The sequence below is a fragment of the Paramormyrops kingsleyae genome, chromosome 2 (genome assembly GCF_048594095.1).
Source record: "Paramormyrops kingsleyae isolate MSU_618 chromosome 2, PKINGS_0.4, whole genome shotgun sequence".
Classification (NCBI taxonomy): Eukaryota; Metazoa; Chordata; class Actinopteri; order Osteoglossiformes; family Mormyridae; genus Paramormyrops; species Paramormyrops kingsleyae.
Window position 1 is genome coordinate 27,031,221 of NC_132798.1, and position 24,556 is coordinate 27,055,776.

Genomic DNA, 24,556 nt, shown 5'->3' on the forward strand with positions numbered 1-24,556 from the left:
ATGGGATGTTTCAAAAACTTACATCATAGCTTGGTATATAGACTCTATGCCGTAACGAATCGCAAACTCGTCCACGATCTCTTGAGCCACCTCATCGAAATACACCTTCCAGGCATCATCTCCATGAGCGTCCGGAATCTTTACCATACCCTGGCCCTCGACAGCAGTGCAGTGGTGGAATATATTCTGGGATAAAAGACAGTCTGTGCCATTTACCCATAATGCACACAGAACTCACCGAGCGACACAAATGGAAGCACTATTCACTGATACTCAACCAGAAACAACAAATGAAATATCCTTATAATACTGTGTATACAGTATGAAAGTGGATTTTATAAAAAAAAATGTTATTAGATTTACAGTTTAAAAAACAACCTACATTGTTTTTAGATGAGAGTGAGAAAAATAATATATGCAGTCATTGCAGAAACAGAAGTCCAGTTCTTTATTTCGGCTAGACAGCAGTACTTAAGAGATGGCACTGAGTGAACTAGGTATACCATGCCCTCCTGTGTATGTGTGTGTTTCAGTGTGCGCACAACAGAAAACTAGGCATGGCAGTGCCATAGGTGAACATTGTTTTACCTCATGTAGACAAGTGTATTGAACATGGTAGGAAGCCACCTTCTCCTCTCCTTTAATCTCCACATTGATCTGCAGCCTGATGGCTCCTGACACGGCTGACTTATCTGTCCTTTTCTCTGCAGATAAAATGAAGCAGACTTCAATTAAGGCTAAATTAGAGATCGGTGTCTTTACAGTCACATTAAAAAATGATCAGTCAATGATACCTTCTCAGTAATCGTTCTTTTTATTCCCACGCTCGTCCAAACTGCAATATTTACCTGTCTTTGCCTTGCTTGTTACATTTTCACAATGACTGGTAAATATTCCCTGTACACTCGATGAAAGGGAGAAGGAAGAGACGGAAAAATCATGAAGAAGATGATGGATGAAATTAAAAAAAAAGCAACAATGGCAAGAAATAGTAATAGTAAGTACCGCAAATAATGAAGAAAAAGAAGAAAAAAAAATACTGTGAGAGCAGCAACCCAGAGAAATGTACAGGTGCGGAGAGCTACTCCTGTGTAGAAGGGAAGGCGGCAGATTGGGCACCGATGGAAAGGATGAATGATCATTAAGTCATAGGTGTGGTACAGAGCAAGGAGAGTAGGGGGAAGAAAGTACACCGAAAGGCCAGACTCAAGGATGCTGAAGGAAGAGCTTCTCTTATGGGGAATACGAGAAATAAAAAAGAGAAAGAGAGTGTGGGACAGAAAAAGACAGCAGGTACCAAAGCCAGCCTCACAGGGGATTTGGACTTCAGAAGCACATTGAGACAGCCGGTTCTGGCAATCCATACTATGGCAAAATATGTTACATTCTCACTGTGCTTCAGTGGGTGGGGAAAGCTAGTGTACCTTTTTGATATTAATGGAAAGCTGAGGAATATCTTCTTCCAATCATATATCACAACCACTGCTTGTGCAAAGTATAAACTATCCATATTAGGAAATGAAGCAACTTAATAAATTAATAAAGTGATCAAATAAAAGGTACTACTAATGTTTACTGGCTTTCCAAATTAACATTCCAGTTATATAGATGATCAGTTTGATTTAACCTGCTCTGAATGACCTTTACTGTGCCATCTTTGACATAGGCTGAATTCTGTTACCTTCCTTTAAATTTAAATTTCACAAAAAAGTAGGATTAGTTTTATTAATTGTAAATAGAAAAGTATTTAGAATGCTTGATAAACATCTACAATTAATTAACTGAGCCACATTTCCTGAACTAGAAAATTATTAAATAATACATTCTGAAAAAAATTGCATGGCTTTTGGGAAGTTATAGAACTTACTAGAAATGACTAGAAAGATTTAGTAAATACATCAACATTTTCTGCTCTGCTTGTTTTAGGAGAGCATATTTAAAAAGTGTGTTTTGTCCTCCAGAGTTAATAGGCAAAGAAAAAGACAGCATAGTGGTTGACTGATAATGATGATTGTCATGCCTACTCTAAGGCACCTCTAAGTATGTGGTGATTCCTTCCTGTGTTTAGACACTGAGTACACACATAACTCGAGACCTATATAGCCACGGTGAAATGTGCTACTATTTTAACTGGCAAAATTCCATCCATCCAACTACTTCTCCAGTACCGGATCACGTGACACTGGAGATGAACCCCAGGAACACAGAGTTATCCATCACAGGGCAAATGCTTTGGGCAATTTGCACCATATCACCTAAGTACACGTTCTTTAGCTATGGGAGGAAAACAATGAAGCCAAAGGAAATGAATGCAGGGAGAACATGCTACTGTAAGTCTACACTCACAGACCCAGCGACAGGAATCCAAGCTGAACCTCTGCAGGTATGAGGCTACACCAGTAATCAAGTAAGTGCCCGGCAAAATTAAATTCCAATGTTGCTTTTAATTAAATGACAAGGTAGGACAAGTCACAATCATACTAACTTTCTAGTTAAACACTGCTATAAATTTATTTATAAATATAAAACCAAACAGCACATAAAATCCTAATAGAATTACTAAGTTTGAGCAGAAAAAAAAGAGTAATTTTTACGATTATCATTAAGATCAAACAAATGACATACGTCAAATTTCATTAACATTATTCATTGTAAAATGATATACTTGTAAAACACCAATTATCTGTCTTTCAGCTAAGGATCCACTATCAACAACCCACACCATGACATTAGCATCAGTGCCACCAACCCACACCATCTCCATTGTCATCTGTGACGCCCTAATGAGAAGAGGCTGACTATCTTTCCCAATAACCAGCACAATTCATCTAAGGATCCCACAAGTATCTCCATACAATGGAAGGAACTTTCAACTTGAACTAACTACGTGGACACATGAAAGCCACAGTGTTCATCAAACATATGGCATAGTTGATTTAGAAGCTGAGTAGACTGAACACTCACCCAGGTTGTACCAGACATCCATCTCTCCACATAAAGTGCGGACCTCGATGATGCTCTGTCCCAGGAAGTCGTCAGACTCTCGCTTGAGTCGTTGCTTCACTCTAGACTTGATGTCATCATCTTCATCCCACACACGAACCTTGATCCGGTCTGAGGAGTTGTGACATTCGCTAAAGAAAGTTTGGAAAAAATCATCACTGCAAGACTAGCAACAGTACTGTACTCTAATAGGTGTGACATATATTAAAAGGTTAGGGTTAACCATTATTCTGTGGCGTGAAATCTCAATGTGTTGGCAACGGAGGATGTGACTCACAAGTTAAATTTCTCCTCCCAGACTGGGTTAAGGTTTCCGTAAATAGTCCTGGTCCGCTTCTTAGTCTTCCCCACCTGCACTGTTACATAGGGATCACTCGAACCCGTTCTGTCTTTGGCCTGCAGACCCTGAGCAGACACCACTGTTGAAAACAAGTTGTTTCACTTATATCAGCAAGGACTCCAATTCAACAGAAAGGAAGCATTTCCCATTATACAGTGTAGTAGTTCAAGCCCATATATTAGTATATTCATACCCTAAATATTATAAGTATATCTTATATATTACTTAATTCCTGTAAACTAATGATAGGAATTTGATTTTTTTTTCAGAAAAGATATTTTAAAATCCACTGCATACCTGAAGTTTAGTAAATATGACCTAACGATTAAGATAAAATACAAAGTACCGTATAGGAAATTAAGACTGGGGGAAAGTATAGAATAAGACAAAATGACAAATTGCACTTAATGTCTTGCTTGCTGAATCCTTGCCTGAATACATGGAAATGCTACACAGCTACCATTATGAAATGTCATGAGGACAAAAGCAGGACTGTTTGTTCCAGATCTTTACATTATTCCTCCGCAAAATTCAGGATCTTGTAGTTGGAATATTGCCTTTTCTGTGAAAATAAATGTTATCTGCACACCTTAAGCTGCAATTGCACATTTTTATGTATGATGATGTTTTTTTCAGTTGACATAACAATAATGAATTATGGCAAGCACAATAAAACTTCATATGTTTTCTAGTTATTGATTTTAATTGCCATCTGTTTCACCATTGTGACTTAAAGCACAGTGCAATCGCTATTACAACATGTACCCAAACATGACTAACCACACGTGTGTACCACATGTATGCCTGGGCCCCCAGTATGTTTATAACTGCAATGGTAAATCATGTCCTTAGAAGTCTACAGATTGTATGAAATTGTATATCCAACAGCATTGCATATGTATGGTGTATATTCAGTTTTGTTAGTGAAATCAGTTTACCGGTGATTGTGATCTTGGCTGACCACTTTGAGGTACCGTCCAACACACTCTGCTTGACAGCCTTCATCTGCTGGGCATGGGCAAGTTTGCTAACACCAAACACGTCTCGGATTTCCTCGAAGATCTCCGGTTTGTTTCTCTCACGGATTTTCATGCGGTCTTTCATGGCCATTATGATGCTCTGGGTGCGATCCTCAGCTCCCATTTTGGAACTTTTCTCTGCTGCACCTACAAAAACAAACAAACAAATAAATGCATCTGTGACAAATGAAGCTGACAATTGTTTGTGCATGCCATCCAAATCAAGGCCTACAGAAAACAATTTTGACATTTAAACAATAAACACTATAAATTGTAGCTATAATTGTAATACTACTTAATATTTAATATTATGAATACACATTCATTATGAAAATTAAACACACAAACTGCATTCTCAAAAAAGTAATTTAACAACAGATTCATCCAGACATATAAAACAATTTTTAAACAAATTCACAAATGAATTTAAGTATCAGTTATTCTGTATTAGTGTGTAACCTGCGATATTACAAACAAATAACCTCTGGCAGTTACTTCTAGGCAAGTCTAGAATGCTCCGGAGATTTACATTTATACATAAGAAATCCAGAAGAAACAAATGATTCTTGACATACGGCATTAACAATCTGACTGCCCTTATTTGTTTTACATATTTATGCTTCTCAGTATAGCTATAAACACTGGATTTCAGTGTGATACTACGCTATGGAATAGATGATGGACTCTTCTGATTTCCCAGAATTCCCTAGCCACGACAATATATGGTAAGACCGTGACTCACGTTGCAGACAGTCTGCATTGAGCAGGTCCTGGCATTTCTCGTGGCACTTGACACCACACTCCGAGCACTTCAGGCCCTGCCGTGCAATGCCCCATAACAACCCCTCACACTCGTAGCAGTAGGTGGGTGTGGTGGCCGTCCACACCTCAAAGTTGTGGGGGGTGGTGCAGGAGATGGGGTAAACGAGAGCCTGCAGAGTCTTCTTGTAGACATGGTTCTTCTGCAGCAGGGCAGGCAGACAGACATGAGGCATGAGATGAATGTAAGAGAACGAAAATAAAGAGCAAGAAAGAATTACTTTTTTTAGGTATAAAGAAAAATAACATACAAATATGGAGCACCGTTTAGTATTTAGATAAGACAGATTCTATTGTTTGCCCCTCCAAGCCCATGAATCATCATTATTATTATTAGAGACAAAACAAGTGCTCAAAGCAACACATTTCACTGTGCCCTACGATTATTGGGGGCAAAAATCAATGTTCATGAAAAGTATGCATGAGGACTTATATTCGCTCCATGTCAGTCAGTAGCAGAAGAAATAAATGCAATGTATTCACCAGGTCCTCATCTTTCAGGGAGGTCCTTGTGGCCAGGGCAGAGGTGATGCCAGCCTTCCTGGACTGGACAAGGGACTGCACGCCACATGACAAGCAACATGACAGGTCAGCCTCCACCAATCACAGACAATGCAAAACACAACCCAGTTTATGTAGTAAACTTAGCATCACAACAGCGCAATTTACTTGAAAATAGTAAAAAAAAAAATGTTGTCTTAGGGGAATGGTTTTCATAAAATGGTTTTCATCGAGTGTAAAGTTTCATTAAGTAGTCATAAAGTACACATTAACTTTTTTTAAGCATCAGTGGTGCACATAAAGTACAGAGTGGGTAGCTTTAATTTTCTTCTTCCATGTTGCATCTATTACAACAACAAAAAAATCATTACCACTCTCCATTACACATTATTTGTCGTGCAGCCGATCCAGCAATAGACTAGACAATTTCAGATCTATTTCTCAGCCAAGGAGTCAAGCCAGGTGAAAATCAAAATCGAAGCTCTAGCCTGCTTATCGCAGCCATTCCATTTTTTTATATCGATGGCCTCCCATACTGGCCAGTTTAGAGTAACTGCTATTCGGTCACATTATAGATGACTGACAATTAGTTGATTTTTACTATGCATGAAATTGACTTTAAAAATCTCTTTCTTCAATACGGTAATGAAAAGTAAAGAAAATTACAAACAAGGATGAGGTAAAAATCCAACACGTGAGCACTGAATTACTAAGATAAGAATCCACTTACCATAGCCTGGACATAAAACAAGAGTGCAATGAAGGGAATAACAAAGAGTTAATTTAAGCATTCTAATAAACAATTCTCAATTGTTAAAATTGCCTATTTCACAATGATTTAATGTGACATTAAGTAACATATGCACAGTACTGGTAAATGTTAGATTATTAATACAGAAACAATGGACATATTCAGTGAATACACCTCTAATCATGATATTTAATTATAATAATAATTGATGATTGTCCTTGAAATCATGCATGTATTACACTGGAGCAGTGGCGGCTGGCCCATAGGGGGCGCTCAGGCACCACCCTCCCAGATGTGGGAGGAATATAAAATATATATATTATTAATGTCAGTTTTACTTAATAGTGTGTGCCTACATGCAATCTGAATTATTTAAACAACATTTCTACCGACTGACTCTCATTCAACAGTGAATTTCCACCGACAGATTTCCACCAATCATTTCTCTTCTTGGGCGCTCATCAAAGCACCCCAGAAGTACAGCGAAATAGCCAATCGTGTATGGTTGCTAGGCGAAAATAATAAAAATTTGGCCTATCAGCATTGCCGAATTAAGTGGTTTTGGGACACTGGAAATTTCGCCCCTAATACAGAAAAAAAGGGAAAGTTTTAGATTGCTCTCAGGTCAGTCAGTCAGAGAGAGATGATGTTGACAACCACAGTTGAGGGGCAGCTTCCACTAAATTCGGTGAGATCGTTATTGAATTACCCTTTTGCGAGAAGTGGAAAAACGATGGTGGAAAAAATCCACATTAAGGAGCTGGGACCCGACAAGCCCAAAATAAAACAATAGCTGTAAATTGTTATTTTACTTTATCTGTGAAACTGCTGATTTTGAGAAGGAAATTAAATTATGATTGTGAAATTGTTGTCATTTTCTGACTGTTCATTTGAATGCTTATACTGGACTAGGGGAAATCTATTGGTACGTCAGCCCCACCAAGAATTTTTTTCACCAGCCGCCACTGCACAGGAGGACCTTGATGAGACCAGCACTCACCAAGTCGCTGACCAGTGGGATGGGCCTTTTCTTCCGTAGATCAGGCATGCTGTCAATCCCAAAGTTATCCCCTCCACTATGGATCCAGATATACAATACAGACCCACATTTACATTTCTTAAACGGAAAAATTTCCTTCGTATGTCTCCTGAACAAAGTATTTTAATTCATCTGAATTAGTTTTCGGCTAAGCAAATAAAAGCACAGTGGATTATTTCACTTTTGCTCAAGGCTTATGGGAAAAAAATAATTTGCTCCACTTCCCATTATTCATTGTTTAGATAAGAAATGATAAAGTTTCTTGCTAGCAATAAGTAGGTAACATTGTGAGGGGACAGAGATGCTTCATTACTCACCTAGACTTGAGCCATGGGTGTTTGCTGATGCCGCCATTACCTTCACGGTTCTGTTTAACACAAGACAGACCAGAAAGCAATGATGGACTCATGGTATGAAGTCAGGAAAGTCTTCTTCATAAAAAGCATGCTGGAGCACAAAGATAGCAGAACAGATTAGACCAGGTAGATTTCAGCTTTGTGGAAGCCATAACTGCCACTACATTAGCATCGCGTGCTACAGACAATTTAGTTTTTATTCGGTCCTTAAAAGGTGACTTAATGATGTCTGTTAAGACATAAGGTCACCCAAATGTAAATATGTATAAAACTACACTAACACGTAATTGGACAAGGAAGAAAGCAGGACTGGACGTAAAGGAACAGCAGGAGGAGTGTAATAGTCCAGAAGGTAATGGTGCGCAGGCATCATAAAAGAAAACATCAAAAAGTTGCAATGATTAAAAGCTCAAAGCACAAACCACAAAGTACTGGTATTCTCTTTTCTATAAAAAACAACATCTCAATAAGAAAGTGGATGCTTAACAGAGGTGCCAGAGCGTAAACAAAGGTTTTGTGATGGTCACAGCACAGCAAATGAAAAGACAGCTTGAGATGTCTGGGCGTGTGGATACTCCGGCCTGCGGGGATTTGATTACTGCAGCTGTCCCTCTGCTAACCTCATCCTGTCAGGGATCTTCCGCTATAACGCATAAAGTCATACTGGGTATCTGAAACCAGAGCATTCATCCATAAATAGCCATGAAGAGATCCTGCTTATTACTCTCCATTAAAGCCCAGAAAGAATTTCACTATTGAGCCTGTGGAAAAACACTAAGCCAAATGAGACAAGGTAGTAATCAGGGACATAATCTCTCTACATGCTTAATCACACAAGAACTGCACAGATAAAACTGACCTGCGGTCTGAATTTCTGCATACTGTATGTCTTAAAGCAGGGGTGTCAAACTCATTTTAGGGTGAGGGCCGGATGAGAAGAAAATGTGACCATGTGCGTGCCGAATTTATTATTATTTTTTTTTAATCATAGTGCATCAAATTACAACAAATGCACTATATTCTGTAAAACTGCATTTAACAAGTCCTCAGAAACTGTTCAATAACACGCTTATTCCTTTTTAATACTACTACTACTAATAATAATGATGATAATAAAAAAGATTTGATATTTAATACTATTGTTCAAATCATCCCGCGGGCCGTATTGGACACCATAGTGGGCCGTATTCGGCCCGCGGGCCGTATGTTTGACACCCCTGTCTTAAAGGAACGCTCCAATGTATATTTCACAGCAATGCAGATAGATCAGTTACACAGACTACAGCAACTTCATCACAAAAAGCTGCATGAACATACATTGCAGTATTTATGTTTCGGAATAATGTTTCTTAAAATGTCAGAAGATGATATTAAGAAAACTCCACACTGATGAAAGGCTTTTGGTATCTATGCTTCACATGTCTGCTTACCTTAGAATGCAGCAGTAATTGCAGATTAAAGGTTGAACTTGTTAGAATAATTTACACTGCTATGGTTTTGCAAAAGACATACAAAGTATCAACAAATCTGGCAAAAAATTGTATTTGTTCCCAAATTATTTACTAAGGATCTCTTTCCCTCATCTGAAAACAGCAAACAAACCACGATGTAAAAAAAAAAAAAAATCAAAATAACAAAAATGATTCCATCTGCAATACAACATATTAAGCAGCTTCATTATCTCCAAAGGATTACAGTAGGCACCATAACATTTTATTGATGAGTCAATGTCTCCTTTCGAGAAAAAATTAAGTTTTCCTTTAAGCAGACTGCAAAAACAACAAAAGAAATACAAGCAGACCGCAGAGCAAAACAAACACAGAGAACAAAAAACATGAGGACATGGTAAACCTCATGCACAAGTACAGTCACTAAAGAACATGAGAGATGTTTCTGTTTAAGGGTGGTCAGTGACCTGCTGGACAACTCCTCTACTGCCTTCTGCAAAACAAGAAAGCAGAGTAAGAAAACAACTTTATTTTAAAATATCAAAATATTGTTTTTAGAAATATTTTATGCACATTATTAAAACAAGCTGAACAAACCAGTGAATGAAATGTACTGCAGTTTATAGGCCTACTCTTTTATAAAGCAATTTCATACATTTTTTACCTTTTGATAATTTGCTCTTCCATGTAACGTCATCTATTTTGTCACATCTACACTAAACAGAATAGGCATTCATAATGAACGACCAGCATGTTTTTTTGGGAAAAAAATACACACACATACACAGTAACCCCTTCACATTTGCAAACTTGACATTCGCAGTTTTGGTTATTCCGGAGCTGCTTGTGAATAATGAGTTATTTTTGGAGCTTGCAGAAACATCGCGGAAACTGGCAGACAATGCGTAAGCCAAAAAATACTAAAAATGATCTGGATCACATACTGTAAAATCATCCATCTATCAATCCATCCATTTTCTGTAACAGCTTATCCTATTCAGGGTCACGAAGGGTCTGGAGCCTATCCTGAAGGCTACCGGCACAAGGCAGGGAACAACCCAGGATGGGGTGTCAACCCACCGTAGGGCACTCACACACCGTTCACACTCACACACCGTTCACTCACACACTCACACACCGTTCACTCACAAACTCATAAGTTCATACCTACATGCAATTTGGTAACTCGAATTCACCTTATGATGTTAATGGACTGGGGGAGCACTTGAAGAAAACAGAAATTTCTATACATATTGTGAATCTAGCATTTCTCATAGTAACTTTTCAGTGCTGACATTTTGTATTTTTAATAATAGGTCCAAAACGTAGCGCTTCCAGTGCACACAGCACTATAGTTACTTTGTTCATGCAGGGGTATAATTTAGATGGATTGTATTTTAGCATAAAAAGGTCTACACTGAAAATGACAAAGCAATCTCACATGCAATTGTACAGTACAGTACTGTTTGTTTAAAAACTGGTAATAAATAGACTTTCTCTGTTATCGCTTAGGTTAGCAGACTGCTATGGGTTGAGGTTAGGGTTATTGGCAAATTTTCACATTCACAGGATGTTCTGCACCTAACCCTTGCAAATATAAAGGAGTTACTGTATATAAATGTACATGAGTCCCAAATGTGCATTTTTACAAACATTTTGGGCACGTTTTGTAAATGCTTATGGATTATTACTCTGCTAGAAAATAAAATGGAAGGACTCCATTTGTGTCGCCAAGGTATTGGTAAAATGTCGATCTGCATTATACTGTAAATAGTAACATCATGGTGCAACTTATACTAATGCAGGAATGAGTATTAATGAAAAGTGTCAATAAAGTTCATTGTACCTGGAAAGCTCTCCTCCTGAGAAAAGGTGTGCATGGTCATCCTTGAAAGATTCTGCTGCATCTGCCTCTTCTCCTTCAGGATTTTCTGGAAGTTACTGATGCATTTAAGACGCCGCGCCTCCTGCTGGCTGAGTTCTGTATCGCTAGTGCAGAGCTCAGAAAGTTTTGCTTTGGTGGAGTTCTGTTCCTCAGTGGCCTGGGCTTCTCCTGTACCTTCCAGCTTCTTGGCAGTCATTTCATGAGAGATAAGAGTACCTGGAGATCCCTGCAGACCAACCTGTGTCCTACATGTATGAGGGCACTCCTCCAGGGAGTCCAGCTGGCTTGGCTTTGCATCCGTATGACAGGCTTCACCGTCCACCTCTGGAAAATGTTCTATGGAGCTATTTCCTTCCTCCTCTCGGATACTTTCTGTGCTGTCTATTTCTGCCAGGCTTCTACTTGGACTTACGGATAATTTGCTTTCAATTTCCTCCTCAGAGAACTGAGGACCCGTGGTCTCCAGTTTATGTAGAGCACAACGAACGGCACTTTTAAAATCTAGCACCACTTTTCCAAACCTTTTCACATTGAATCCTGTATCAGCCTCCTCATCCTCATTCTTTATACAAGGAAGGTAGTTGACACTTTCTTCTTCCTCCTCTCCTTGTAAGGCTGCATCAACTGTGTTAATGGTGTTTGACTGTCCTTCCCACTCTGGGTTCACAGTTTGCCCCATACCCACTTCCAGATCATCAGGTGTAAGATCACAGTCATGGCAGCCGACACACTCTAAAATGGTCGAGTTGTGATTGGGGATTCTGGAGGGCTCAGTCACATATCCTTGATTGTAAGTCTCTAGATAATGGTAGCCAGAAGTAGGAGAGTAAATACAGCTGGCAGTATAATCATATTCAAAACTACAACTTGCTATCTGCATGTCAGTGGATGCCCCATTGTCATGGTTAGAATATCCGAGTTCCTGCCAATTTGCTGATCTGGGAGAATCAGCGGGGGTATTATAGTGACGATCACTCTCAAACACAAGGTATTCAGGACTACATACTGATGATTGATCTGTGGTGTTTTCAGGTTCTGTGCGCTTACATTGTTCACATGTATCCATTTCTCCAAGATTCTCCTCTTGTTCTGTAATATTCTTTTGAGGAAAAGAAAGTTGAAGGTCGCCATCTGTCTTCTTAATTACACTGTGCTGCGTACCCACAGTTCTCCAGTCGTCAGGTTTCATGGTAGATACATGATGTTTCCCTTTGTAATATTCATTTGACTTTGAGCTATGGCTTGAAGACAGGGAACTGGTGCTTGGGCATTTCTGGCCTTCTTGAAATTCTAGAAAACTAAAGCTGACTTTTCTAGACAGCGAGCAAGATGGTAATTCCAATGCTTTTTCTGAAGGATCTTGATCAGGAATCTTGATCAAGTTATAACCATCAGAGGAAGTCCGAAACGTAGACCCAGCAGGTTCTAACCAGTTACCCTCTGTTGATGAACTCTTTGTATGTTCATTCATTTCACTAAACTGTGATTGCAGTTTTATGAGTTCCTGGGTTACTGCATGACATGATTCCTGTACCTCAAAACCTATTTGGCTATTGGGTTTTTGGGATATGATAGTTTCTCCACTACTCCCCGCTCCTGTGCTTGATCCTGAACGGAGTCCTTCAATTTCCATGAGAACGGCATCGACACAGCTGGATATTTCATCAACAGAACCCCATACTGATGTGAGATACTCACGCAAATCTGAAATCTCTTCCTGGATCTTATTTATGCCACGTAATTCTTTTAGTATGTGCTCAATGACGGCACTAGATTCTTCCTCATTCTCACACTTCTCTTCTTCCTTTACTGTGCCTGTTTTATCATTATTTATGGAGCAGACCGGAACATGACCAGCACCGGGAAAGGTGTTTCCATCCCTCTCAGCCCATCTTTCACCTTTGGCTCCAGAACAACTAGAGCTGACTGAGTCAGAAAAAGCATGACCTACTTTTGGTCCATTATTGCGCACAAAACAAGGAATCTTGTTATAGTTCTCCATAACCCGAACCTCCATCCCTACACAAGATTTTCTAAGAGTGCCCAGGGCCTGATCTTTGGAACCCTGTAGAGAACAATACTGAGCACCGGTGACGACCCCCCTAGCGTTTTTCTCAGTCTGTGAATTTAATAATGCAAAGTCCAGTTCAGTATCTTTCTCCCCTTCCTGGATGTGATGCTTGCTCCAAGGATCCTGGGTTGCTTTGAGATTCTGTGTACCTTTCGTATTGAAAGCACTTCCCTCAGACTGTTGAGTGATACACGCCCCATCCTGTCCATTGAAGTCGGTTCCAGAGAACATCCCTTCAAACAGTGGCCCATGTGCTTCTCTGACACTCTCAAATACACACCTGCATCCTTGCTCTTAGTATTTTAATGATTTGTGTAAAAAAATTCATGGTTGGGGTGCAGATTACAGCTTTTGGAGCCCAACCCTGGCTGATGGCTTGCAAATCAGAAAAAAATGCATGTTTAGAGAAAGCATGACCATTATTATCATACGTTACTTGTTCAACTGTTCAACACAGTAAAATCTTTTAGCACTAAAGTTAATTTCAGTTATATTATTGGCCAACTGAAAAATAAAAAAGTAAAAGATCTGCATAGCATTTTCTTTCCTTTCCCCATCAAGTCTTCCTGGTATAGTAGAAAAACAAACCTGTCCTGAGTCCTGCATGGGTCCTGTTTTGGAAACCTGCACCTGCATGAACCTGCAGTGCTTAAAACTGCAATCGACCCATTAGCCGACAGCAGCCCTAATTTCATTACATATCTGCTGCGACCCGCTTCAAATAGATTCCGAGATATAAACCGCACTCACAACCCCCAATGTGATTTCAAGCAGAGTTATTGGAGGACATGTAAATTAACCAAGCGTATTTTCATCAGTTTAAAATGTAGGCTCACGCCGGTGTAAATAAATATGTAGCATTTTTTTTTTACGTTTTCAAAAATTATATTTTTTAAATAAGCATCGCTATTTAGACTCGCAGTCCACCTACGGACTATTGATTTCCAAGTGCACCCATACCCACAAATTGCAAAGCAGGATATTTTTCACCCGTTACACCAAAACTTGCTGGTCACCCGCAAGTTTCCCGAACGGAAGTATTATAAAATTTATTATCACCAAATCCACATCACGATGAATAAGAAAAGACAGACCAAAGAAGTCAGTAATATAGTTAAAATCTCAAGGCCTTCTTTGTGCAGTACATGCACCATATTATAAAATGTGCCACGAGAGGACTTAGAAAGGGTATTAAATGCTGTATAAGCATGAAGAACATTTTGTTCTGAAATTACATTCAAAGAGGTAACTGAAATAATTAAGAGCTCAAGGTCCTATCATGCAGACCTTTTTTATATTACAAGTGTAGAGTGCAAGGATAAAATAAAATAGTTAAAAATGACATTTGTGCCAGATTCTCAGTAGGAATAATTCATTCTGTTTGAATAAAAATCTAGCCAGCTGTTCGGTATGTAGTCTACTGGTGTGCCTTATGTAATGCCATTAAATGCAATTCAGCTGACTCAATCGCAGCTAAATTGCATACACCTCACATATTCCCTTATACAACACAAACCCCCTCATTCTTTTGTTTGTTACACGCACAACACAAAGCAAATGTTCAACTGGACAACACATCAGATGGTTTGCCAAGCTGCGCGTAACAAGAAAAAACTAAAGTCAAAACACCGTGCCATTGCCTTCCATTCATTTATTAGCATTTTTGTGAAGCACAAGCTGGCTAGATCACATGTGTGGTGTGCAAACATGTTATGGAGAAATGAGCAACCTGAACTATTTTAGTTTGTAGTCATTGATTGCTCCAGAACACAGCCAATAAAGCACAAATTATTTGATAAGCAACAAAACAAGTTTCACATAATTTTGGAGTATGGGCATCTCTATTGCTTTTAGGACTTTATTTCATACAGCTCTGTTCTGATGTTTCATATACTTGTGTTTGTATAGAACTTTAGTTATTGGTTTTCATAATTTTAGCCCAGAAGTAAATACAAAAAATAATAAAAAATACTTCAACAACAAAGAATAAAAGCATAATTCTGCTAAAATGAGAAAACATACATTTCAAATTGCCTCACATCTCTAGAGACCAGAGTTCAGTTCCCTGGCTCATTGTGTCTGGAGTGAGCAGGTTCTCCATGTATTTGTTTGGAGATCATATGTACTCCCTGTGCCATCGTGGCATTTCCTAGATGCCCCCCACAACTGAAAAACATGCTACGGAGAATTGGACTTGCCAAACTGTGTGTGTGTGAACGGTGCCTTACGACGGGTTACTCCGTGCCTTATGCCCGTTGTTGCCAGTATAAGACAAATGCTACGGAAAATGAATTTAAATTAAATGCTTTAATTAATAAAAATGTATTTTAGAACAGAATGTCTCTTATGATTATCTAGCCAGTAATTCCCACATTAGGCCCTACAGGGCACCTGTTTACAGAGCTGTATCGCATATATTCATAATTAAACGGCTTAAACCACTAATGTGCTGAAACCCATAATGTCATTCTAGTTACACTGGAATATTATAAGATAAGAAAAACAAAATGATGAGATAAGTGTTTCAGTAAATTAAGAAAAGAACAAATCAAAAAGTGATATAAGATAAAATTTGATTTGTATTTTTTCAACTTTTTTCCCCTACAGTACGTCATATCAAATATGTTCTTAATACATGACTTTAACCAATGAATTTGTAAAAAAAAAAAAGAAAAAAAAAAGGGAAATGCTGTCTTTTGTCCTGGACTGAAAAGCAAAGACAACTACTACTAGGAATAAAAGTCTGTCATTTGGAGCTGCATTTGATTTTAAGGATAAAAAAAATTAGTTTCTATATATTACGAGTTAAAAGTGCTAGCATGGAAAGATTTTAGCTTTTGGGAGATTATGAGATTTTATAAGATTTTTGGTTTAAAAATAAAATCAATCAAGCATGCAAATGCACGAGCATGTCGGATGCAGCTCTGCATTTTCAAGAATCAGGCCATTCATTTGCCTGTTGTTACTGTGCAATTACTGCAGTTCTAAACTGCCAATTGTTTCCTTCCTGTTTTTCCTGGGTGTGATTCAAATACACAGACATCCACGTACCAAAAAGGCAGGCAAACAGCTAAATCCAATGCACCAAAAACAGTAAAAATGCAGGCCACACAGCCTTAGACAGTGCAGAATAATTAGGAGCACATACCTTCCAACAAAGACACTCCTGGCAAAGGTCACTAAAAACAATTGTTTTGTTATGTTTGGCAGATTGATAGCGGAATGGTCGATTCCTACAGAGTAACACTGCTTGGAGTGTAAATGGAGAAGGAACCTTTCACTACCTGGCTTTTATTACCATATACAGTATGGTTTACTAAAGAAGGTCTTAGAGGGAAAAAGTTATTTACATTGTACTTGAAATTTTAATTATAAGCTCCATTAACTAAATTCACATGCACCACATTGTTTAGCCTTTGCTTCTTCCTTATTTTCTGACAAACAGAAGAGGCATGTGTTTCTCAATCCTCAGGACATCCTCGCACACACCCACACACACGCACACACACACACAGTATATATGTGTGTATGTCTATTTAAAAAAATAATTATATATATATATACATATATACACACACACACACACACACACACAGTGGTACCTCGGTTCTCGAACTTAGTCCGTTCCGGACTCCGGATCGAATCCTAAAAAGTTCGAGTTCTGATCGAATTTTTCCCATAAGAAATAATGGAAAACCAATTAATTGGTTCCCGGCCACCCAAAATTACACCTAAATATGTTTTTTTTTTTTTTTTTTTTAGCATTTAAACACAAAATGAACAGGATAAAACAAGAAGAACATCTTTTTCTTAATGGCTTCCAAAACGATAAAGATCTTATCCCAACATTACCCCTGTCCTGCCCTGATCGTCTGCTCCTTCCGTGTGCCACGCCCCCTCGTTAACCTCGTGTGGGATCCCCATGTAATCACTGTTTCTGGTTGTTGTCATTAGTCCTCTGTATTAAGTCCGCGTTTCAGTTTGTTTCCCCAGTCCGGTCATTGGGTGCGTTCAACTTGCTTACAGCACTGGCTTAAAGCAATGCATTCTGATCCTGACGCAATGCATTATGGTTAGATGCATTGCGACCTCTCACCCGGCTGCACAAACTGGAACCGCCTCCGTGACGACACACCTTTGCCCTTATTGGCTGAAGAGTTTAGTTACATGCATGACGGTTGTATACGTAATCTGCTATTTCTCCCGAATATCACGTAAAGCAGTGAGAACTGGTGTTCAATTAGTTTACCTGGTAAAATAAAGTTTAAATAAATGACATAAATGCTCTAATAGTACACGTAAGTTAGTGGTTTATTTATTGTTAGTTACTGTAATGTTGCGCTGCTTTATTTGGTTAATCGTCCAGTCTGTGAAGATGGCATTCAAGTAAGAATTGCATTGTACAGTAGTATGACTAATTTCCTGGCGCGTACAATTTATATTAGGTCAGCGTTCACGGTTCGACTTCTGATATTCAGATCGAGTTCTAGGTCAAACTGGTTTGTTCGACTTTCAAGAAATTCGAGTTCTAGTGAGTTCGAGAACCGAGGTACCACTGTATATATATATATATATATATATACTGTACACACGCGCACACACACACAGTAAAACCTCGGATTGCGAGCATAATTCGGTCCGGAAACGTGCTCGTAATCCAAAGCACTCGTATATCAAAGCGAATTTTCTCATTAGAGATAATGGAAACTCAGAAGATTCGTTCCACAACCCAAACATATTCATAGAAAAATTATTAGTACAAAATATAAAGTAAAATACAAAAAACTAATTAAAACAAATTAACCTGCACTTCATGGATGGTGTGAGGGAGACGAGAGAGAGAAGAGGAAGGTTTTTTTGTACGATGACTGTCACTATAACTAACGGAATCACTGCTATATGTTGGCTCACTGGAATCTTTTTCTTTTTGTGTGACTTTAACAAGGAACCTATCCAGTGACAGCCGCTTTTGCCTCCTTTTCGATTTTTCGGAAATGTGGAAATTGCATTGTCGTTAAACAGATTCATCGCTTGCACTGCTACACCCTTATTCGGGTGGTGCTTTTCTACTAAATTTTGTCTTGTGGAAAGTTCCTGGCATGCAGTGGCCAGTACCTACTGAAAGTGGTCCAAGGAAGGCTAACTGGTAAACCAGAACTGGAGTTATGGAGTGAAGGCTAGCCCGTCTGCTCTGATTCCACAGGAGAGCTATTGCACCACAAAATCCTGAAAAATTGGCTATGATAGAAAGGTGTCAGAACACAAAATGCATTACAGCTTGCTGCGTACAGGGCTGCGTAGCCGCAGACCAACCAGAATGCCCATGTTCACCCCTGTCCACCACCAAAAGTGCCTACAAGGGGCAAATGAGCGTCAAAACCAGACAATAGAGCAATGGAAGAAGGTGGCCTGGTCTATGTGGACGGCCGGGTGCATGAGCATGTATGCATCATTTACCCAGCAAACCGGTGGAAGTAGTGTGATACAATGCTCTGCTGGGAAACCATGTGGATGTAGCTTTGATATGTGCCACCCACCTAAACATGGAGCATCTGTGGGATGTGCTGGACAAGTAAGTCCAATCCATGGAGGCCCCACTTCGCAACTCACAAGACTTAAGTGATCTGCTGCTAATGTCATAGTGCCAGGTACCATAGAACATCTTCAGAGGTCTTGTGGAGTCCATGCCTCAATGGCTCAGAACTGATTTAGCGGTACGAGGGGGACCTACACAATATTAGGTTGGTGGTTTCAATGTTATGGCTGATTAGTGCATATTTGTATCTGTGTTGCATTGTAGTGAACACAGTATAAACATCCAAATGTAGAAAAGATTTAAAATAAATTTGGTGACACTTTTCTTGACAGGGCACAAATACTTAGTAATAACTTATTTACTACTGAAGTACAAATTATGAATGAGCCATGGACAAATATAATTGCTACTTCAGATAAAAGATGCATCAGGATTCATTAATGAACAAACATATCAGTATTTCACTTGTGTTATTCATGACTTTTTCCTTCAATAGTTCCTTCAGTAATTCACAAAAACTTACAGAATTAACAGATATAGTAACAAATACAGTAACTGCTTGATAAAACATGTGTCATGATTCATTAATGATGATTTAACATGAGATCAGTATGTAACTAAGAGTTACTTTGTGATTAATTAATACATAAGTAATAGTATATATTATTTGTGCCCCGTCAAGTAAAGTGTTACCATAAATTCATATAAATGATCTAAAAGATGTCAAGAAATGGTTGGGGAACAAGAGAGTTGTATTTTATTTTGGTTCCATAATGTTTCATACAGTGTAAAATATCACTCATTAAGGAAACCATTAGTGTTGATATATTCTACCATGTTGCTTGCCATGATCTCCGGAAGTCAGTTATTTTTTTCTCCTCCACAGACTGCAGTAAAACCAACCTACTAAAGCAAAGGTTTTCACAAATTTTCTTTAAGCCAGTAACAAAAGATAATACACTTCAACACAATATTTCTATGTACTGAAATAAATAATACCAAATTCAAATCAAACATAACTTTTCAGACTGAAACTTTTCTAAATTACTTTAAAAAATACTAATATAGTATTATGCTTCCTAAAATACATCAGGATGCTGCTTATGGAAAACTATCCCTGCACACCATTGCGACAAGTTGTAGGAAATAAAACTTTAGTTTTCCTTGTATTCATTAACAAAATCACCGAATAAGCTATTTCCTTTAAACTTATGAATGAATTTTTTTTTCTCTCCCAAAAAGATGTCCTTTGTCCCCGTGTTCAAAGCTAAATGAATGTTCTGGCTTTGCTACAGGGCAATTCCTTCTGTTTATGTTGCAAAGCAGTCACTTGTTTGAAAACACACTATGAGTCACTGGCAAGAAATGCTTTATAACACATTTTCCAGTAAGATTTCTGGACACTTGAAAAAAATGCTGCTATGAACTACTGAAGCCTACTGAGTCAAAGGAAACCGTTAACGAAATCCAATAGGATGTGCCAGTAATCGCTGATTTTTAGTGCTGCAAAATCCAGTTAGGGAGAAATTCTTGGAATGGTATTTTTGGCTGCCTGCCTGGGCAACCATAATAAAATAAGTGATAAATTATTATGTCTTTTCTTTTTAAAAGTAACAATTTACTGCATTTTTAATGAACAGGCTAAATCAATTGGTAAGTTTTACACAATAAATCAGTGTATATCAAACCAATGTCCATACCTCTTATCTAGTACAGAGTAAGGTTGAGCCTGGAGCCTGTCCCAGACAGTAGGTAGCAGACTGGCAATGCCACACAGGGGGCAGGGAATGCCAGTTCATCAAAGAGCACAACCCGCAAACAATATATGCAATTTATGGCCCCAGACGCACACTCCTGCAACACCAAACATGCTAATTCCACACACGCAGAGCGCTAATTCCTTGACCATTGAAGTGTGAGGTTACAGTGCTAACCAGGGGGCATGCTCTCCTAAATATAACATTATAACTTGTCAAATTAAGCTAATTAAATGTAAGTAAAAACATGTATAACTTGTATAAACCAAAGAATAAATAAAAACATGCCGTGCCCTTTGTGAGGAGTTGGCCTATACTTCTGCTAGGGTGCGTCTCAAACGAGACACAGTGAACAGGTACATCGAAATTGCCCTTAGTGCGTGATGGGCTTTGACTTTACTCTGCATGCATCTTAGGATACGTTCTAAGCTCATAGTGACCCTGTACTGGATAAACGCTTATGAAGATAAATGGATTAAAGAAGCATTTTTATTCCACTTCTGAGTCGGACTCCTGCTGATGTGTCACAGCTGATAAGGATGAAATGACAGTCAGAACTTCAACTGGCCAGACGTTTCATATTTCCCGCTGTTTTGGAACTCACCATTCTGTCAAAACATTTTTTTAAAAAGACAATAAACAAACTAAATACTTTTTTTGGAACAAATGCCTGGTGAATTGTCAGTAATCACCAGGAAATCAGAAGAAAGTGGAGGGAAATAGCTGGTAGAAAAACTCTTAGAGAGAAATTTGGCCATTTCCATTTACACATTTCTATAGCCTGGAAACAGTTGGCTCATGGCTCAATTTCCTTCACAACAGGCAGTACAACCTTTTGATTACCTCACATCATCTTCTGTTCATATAATAACTGCACATGCAGGGGACCAACAAGATTTTGTTTGTGACCACTGAAAGGAACAAAGAATCTAAATTTCTACCAAGCACTATAGCCAAAAAATTTTACAAACTATATAATGGTCCAAAAATTATATTAACAATGATAATTTATATTTGTGTAACAGTAATATTGATTTTTTATATAATTGAAGAACTGAAGAAAAAATTTAATTAAATTATTATATTATGATTAAAATATTAGGGCTATGTAGTACACATTACGTATCATAATAATATCAGCTGTGTTATATCACTTTAAAGCTTTAAAAGTATCTGCGATAAAGTATTAAATAATTTCCCAAGAACAAAGAGAATATTTGATTGAGAGGTACCAATACTGAAATATATTCATGTAAAGAAAATACTATATGCTTTCCGGCCAAAACTTACATGTTCATAAAGGGTCATTTGAAACTGTTTATTTATTGCGACAAAGCTACATAATATAAACCAAAAAAGGCTTTGATAAGGAGAGGAAAAGGATGCTATTCATATTTTTGAACCATAACAAACAGCACACCAACTCAACTATGTTTAAACATTACTACTAATCGTATAAATACTATATACCATGTAAAGTATGCAAATAAAGAAAATGATCAATAAATGCAAACTTACCTCATGATGGCAAAACAATTACAATAAATTCACCTAACTGAATAAAGTTTATAAGAAAACTTTACTATATCCTCTTAACCAACAATGCCATGGTGCCTTGTATGGAAAGGCAGGTAAAATGAACAAGGCTCTCTTTCATATTTTCTCCATCAGCATGGTCAGTAAAGGTAAGTGGCAAGCAATCCTTAGACTGCCAATTTAAAAAAAGCTGGCTGAGATGCAAGAAGCCACTCTTTTCATGCAGAAAGCAAACTACGTCCTGCATCAGACATGTAGCAAGTCTCATCATCCCTCTACATCTCTCTCTTTTTGCTGCTCTCTCGCTCTTTTGCCTCTCTCTCTCTCCCTCCCTCCCTCCCTCCCTCTCTCTCCCCACCACAATATGAATAGCAAATATAGCTGACGCCCCTAAAATTACTTTGTTTTTGAGTGCCGCTAGTTGCACAATGCTTAAACTGTCAAGCGGCAGATTTCTTATTTTACAAGCTCTCCTCTGCCTCTCCCTCTCTCTGTCTCTGTCTCTCTTGCTTTAACCTCTTCTCAGCTGACAACGAGTCTGACACATCAACTCCCTCTCACAGATGCACACATACACACAAAAACACACTCACAGATGAATTAGACTGCTATTTATTTTCTTCTATATCAAGAAAATCTGGTGCAGTTTAGGAAATATTCAAAATAGAAAGGACATGCATTTGCAAAGATAAATAAAACGGTAAACTCTCAGCTGCCAGGATCTCAGAGAACAAATATGTTTTACTGGCTTTATACAAGTCATGTAACTAATGAGGGAGAGTGTTACTAAGAGGGAAGAATGCCAAGTTGAGTTGCAATTAGGAGATACGACAGTAATTAGAAGATGAAAATGTACTTTATAAAAAATGCAGAAGTAAATCTAAGTAAATATCTAGATCAAGAACTGATGTATTTCCATTATATGCTGTTGAATAACTTGCTAACTGTTTTAGCTTGTTGTCTATCGCAGCAGGAACTGAATTCTAAGCGGTTTGCAAGCCATAAGTCATGTAGCTTCTTTGACCAATACCGGAAATAGGCTCCACAGTGCTTCCAATTAAATTTTCAAAGCCGCAGGAGAATTTGGTCAGCTTCCGCACCTTGTCATTTTGACTACCAGTTTATATCTGCGCCTTTCACACAGCTCTCAGGGGCCATCGGACCCTTTCTAGCTTTGGGAGCGGAGCAGCTACTTAAGGTCAAAATCCCAAAACCAGGGAGGGATAATGTAACCTGCAAAGCTGCAGCCATGCAAGGATTAGGGAGGTTATGAGGACTGTGTGGACCTGGGATGAGCATCACAGGATTTAAAAATGAGGAACCAGGGGGTAAAAGTTGGGAAAAAGAAAAATCAATAACAAAAGGACTAAGTGAAAAGTTACCCTATAAGTGTTATGAAAATGAATCTGTTCTTTTTTCAAGCCACTAACTCATTCATGCAGTCCAACATTTTCGTGTTGAAGTATTGTTCAAGTAATTAAAATGGCGTAACAATCCTTAACACCAGGGTGTTACGGTGTTTTCACCAAAACATTTTTTTTTTTTACTTCTGTCTATCCATCTTCTAACCACCTACGCAGTACAGGGGGGCCTGTCGCTTGGGGCGTAAAGCAGCTGTACATCCTTGCTGTGATACCAATCCATTCCAGAACAGAAACACATAAACACACACATACACACACACAGTTAGCCAAAGCAAACAAAGTTGGTCTAAATGGGGACCGTCCATTCATTTCTATGGGAAAAACCCTAATCCCAATCACGACACCCTTAACCCCTACCCAGCCTTAACCTTAACCATACAGTAAGTAACCAAACAAAATACAAGTGTTTTGGCATTATTAGTTTTTTGATTGCAGTCACTGATTTTTATGAAATTGAGGTTAAAAATGGTCCCTACAATGTCAAAATAACAGGTTATTATTACGTTGTGGGGACATTTGGTCCCACACACTAAAAGGTATCCCTGGACCACACACACACACACACACACAGAATGGGGGGCGAGATTTGAATCTTCAGCATTGAAATCCAAGGCAATGATGCCACTGACTGAGCCACCTTTACACAACTTTTCTTCTACATCACATATTAAACACAGCAGTCATTCCATTACAACACAGTCTGTTAGACGCTGCATTCGGTGTTCAGTGAATTCTTTTTATCCAAAGACATGATGGTTTTTTACAGAATTTACAAAACAAATTTGAAAAACCAAGATGTGTAATACAGAACATTAAATTACAAAACATTGATTATTAGGCTCCTTTAAGTACAAATTTCATTCAGTTTAATTTTATCTAATTAAATGCATGAATATCCATAAATATGAATATTCTTTGTTTGTGCAAAAAACGGTGTAGGCATGTATCATGAAAATACACTCAAAAAGATTAATACTAATACTATTCTGGTACTACATGTTTAACTCAGACCTTTTTGCTAAGAAACACCTATAGCAATGCTACCATAATCTCAATCCTTTCCAAGATTGT

General features: G+C 38.3%; 1 protein-coding gene across 5 annotated transcripts in view; it reads right to left on the minus strand.

Moving 5' to 3' along the window:
* Positions 1–22,370, minus strand: part of LOC111850305 (protein unc-13 homolog B-like) — a 51,202-nt gene extending 28,832 nt beyond the window's left edge. For all 5 annotated transcript variants that reach the window (XM_072708858.1, XM_023824048.2, XM_072708857.1 and 2 more), the window contains exons 1-12: positions 22,044–22,370; positions 11,123–13,607; positions 9,744–9,769; positions 7,790–7,839; positions 7,434–7,509; positions 5,665–5,739; positions 5,105–5,324; positions 4,282–4,509; positions 3,281–3,422; positions 2,965–3,134; positions 589–704; positions 23–186 (exon numbers count right to left, since the gene is read on the minus strand). In XM_072708858.1, coding sequence (XP_072564959.1) covers positions 23–186; positions 589–704; positions 2,965–3,134; positions 3,281–3,422; positions 4,282–4,509; positions 5,105–5,324; positions 5,665–5,739; positions 7,434–7,509; positions 7,790–7,839; positions 9,744–9,769; positions 11,123–13,463 — 3,608 coding nt within the window. In that variant the 5' untranslated portion in view covers positions 13,464–13,607; positions 22,044–22,370. The remainder of the gene's footprint in view (positions 1–22; positions 187–588; positions 705–2,964; positions 3,135–3,280; positions 3,423–4,281; positions 4,510–5,104; positions 5,325–5,664; positions 5,740–7,433; positions 7,510–7,789; positions 7,840–9,743; positions 9,770–11,122; positions 13,608–22,043) is intronic.
* Positions 22,371–24,556: the final 2,186 nt, after the last annotated feature.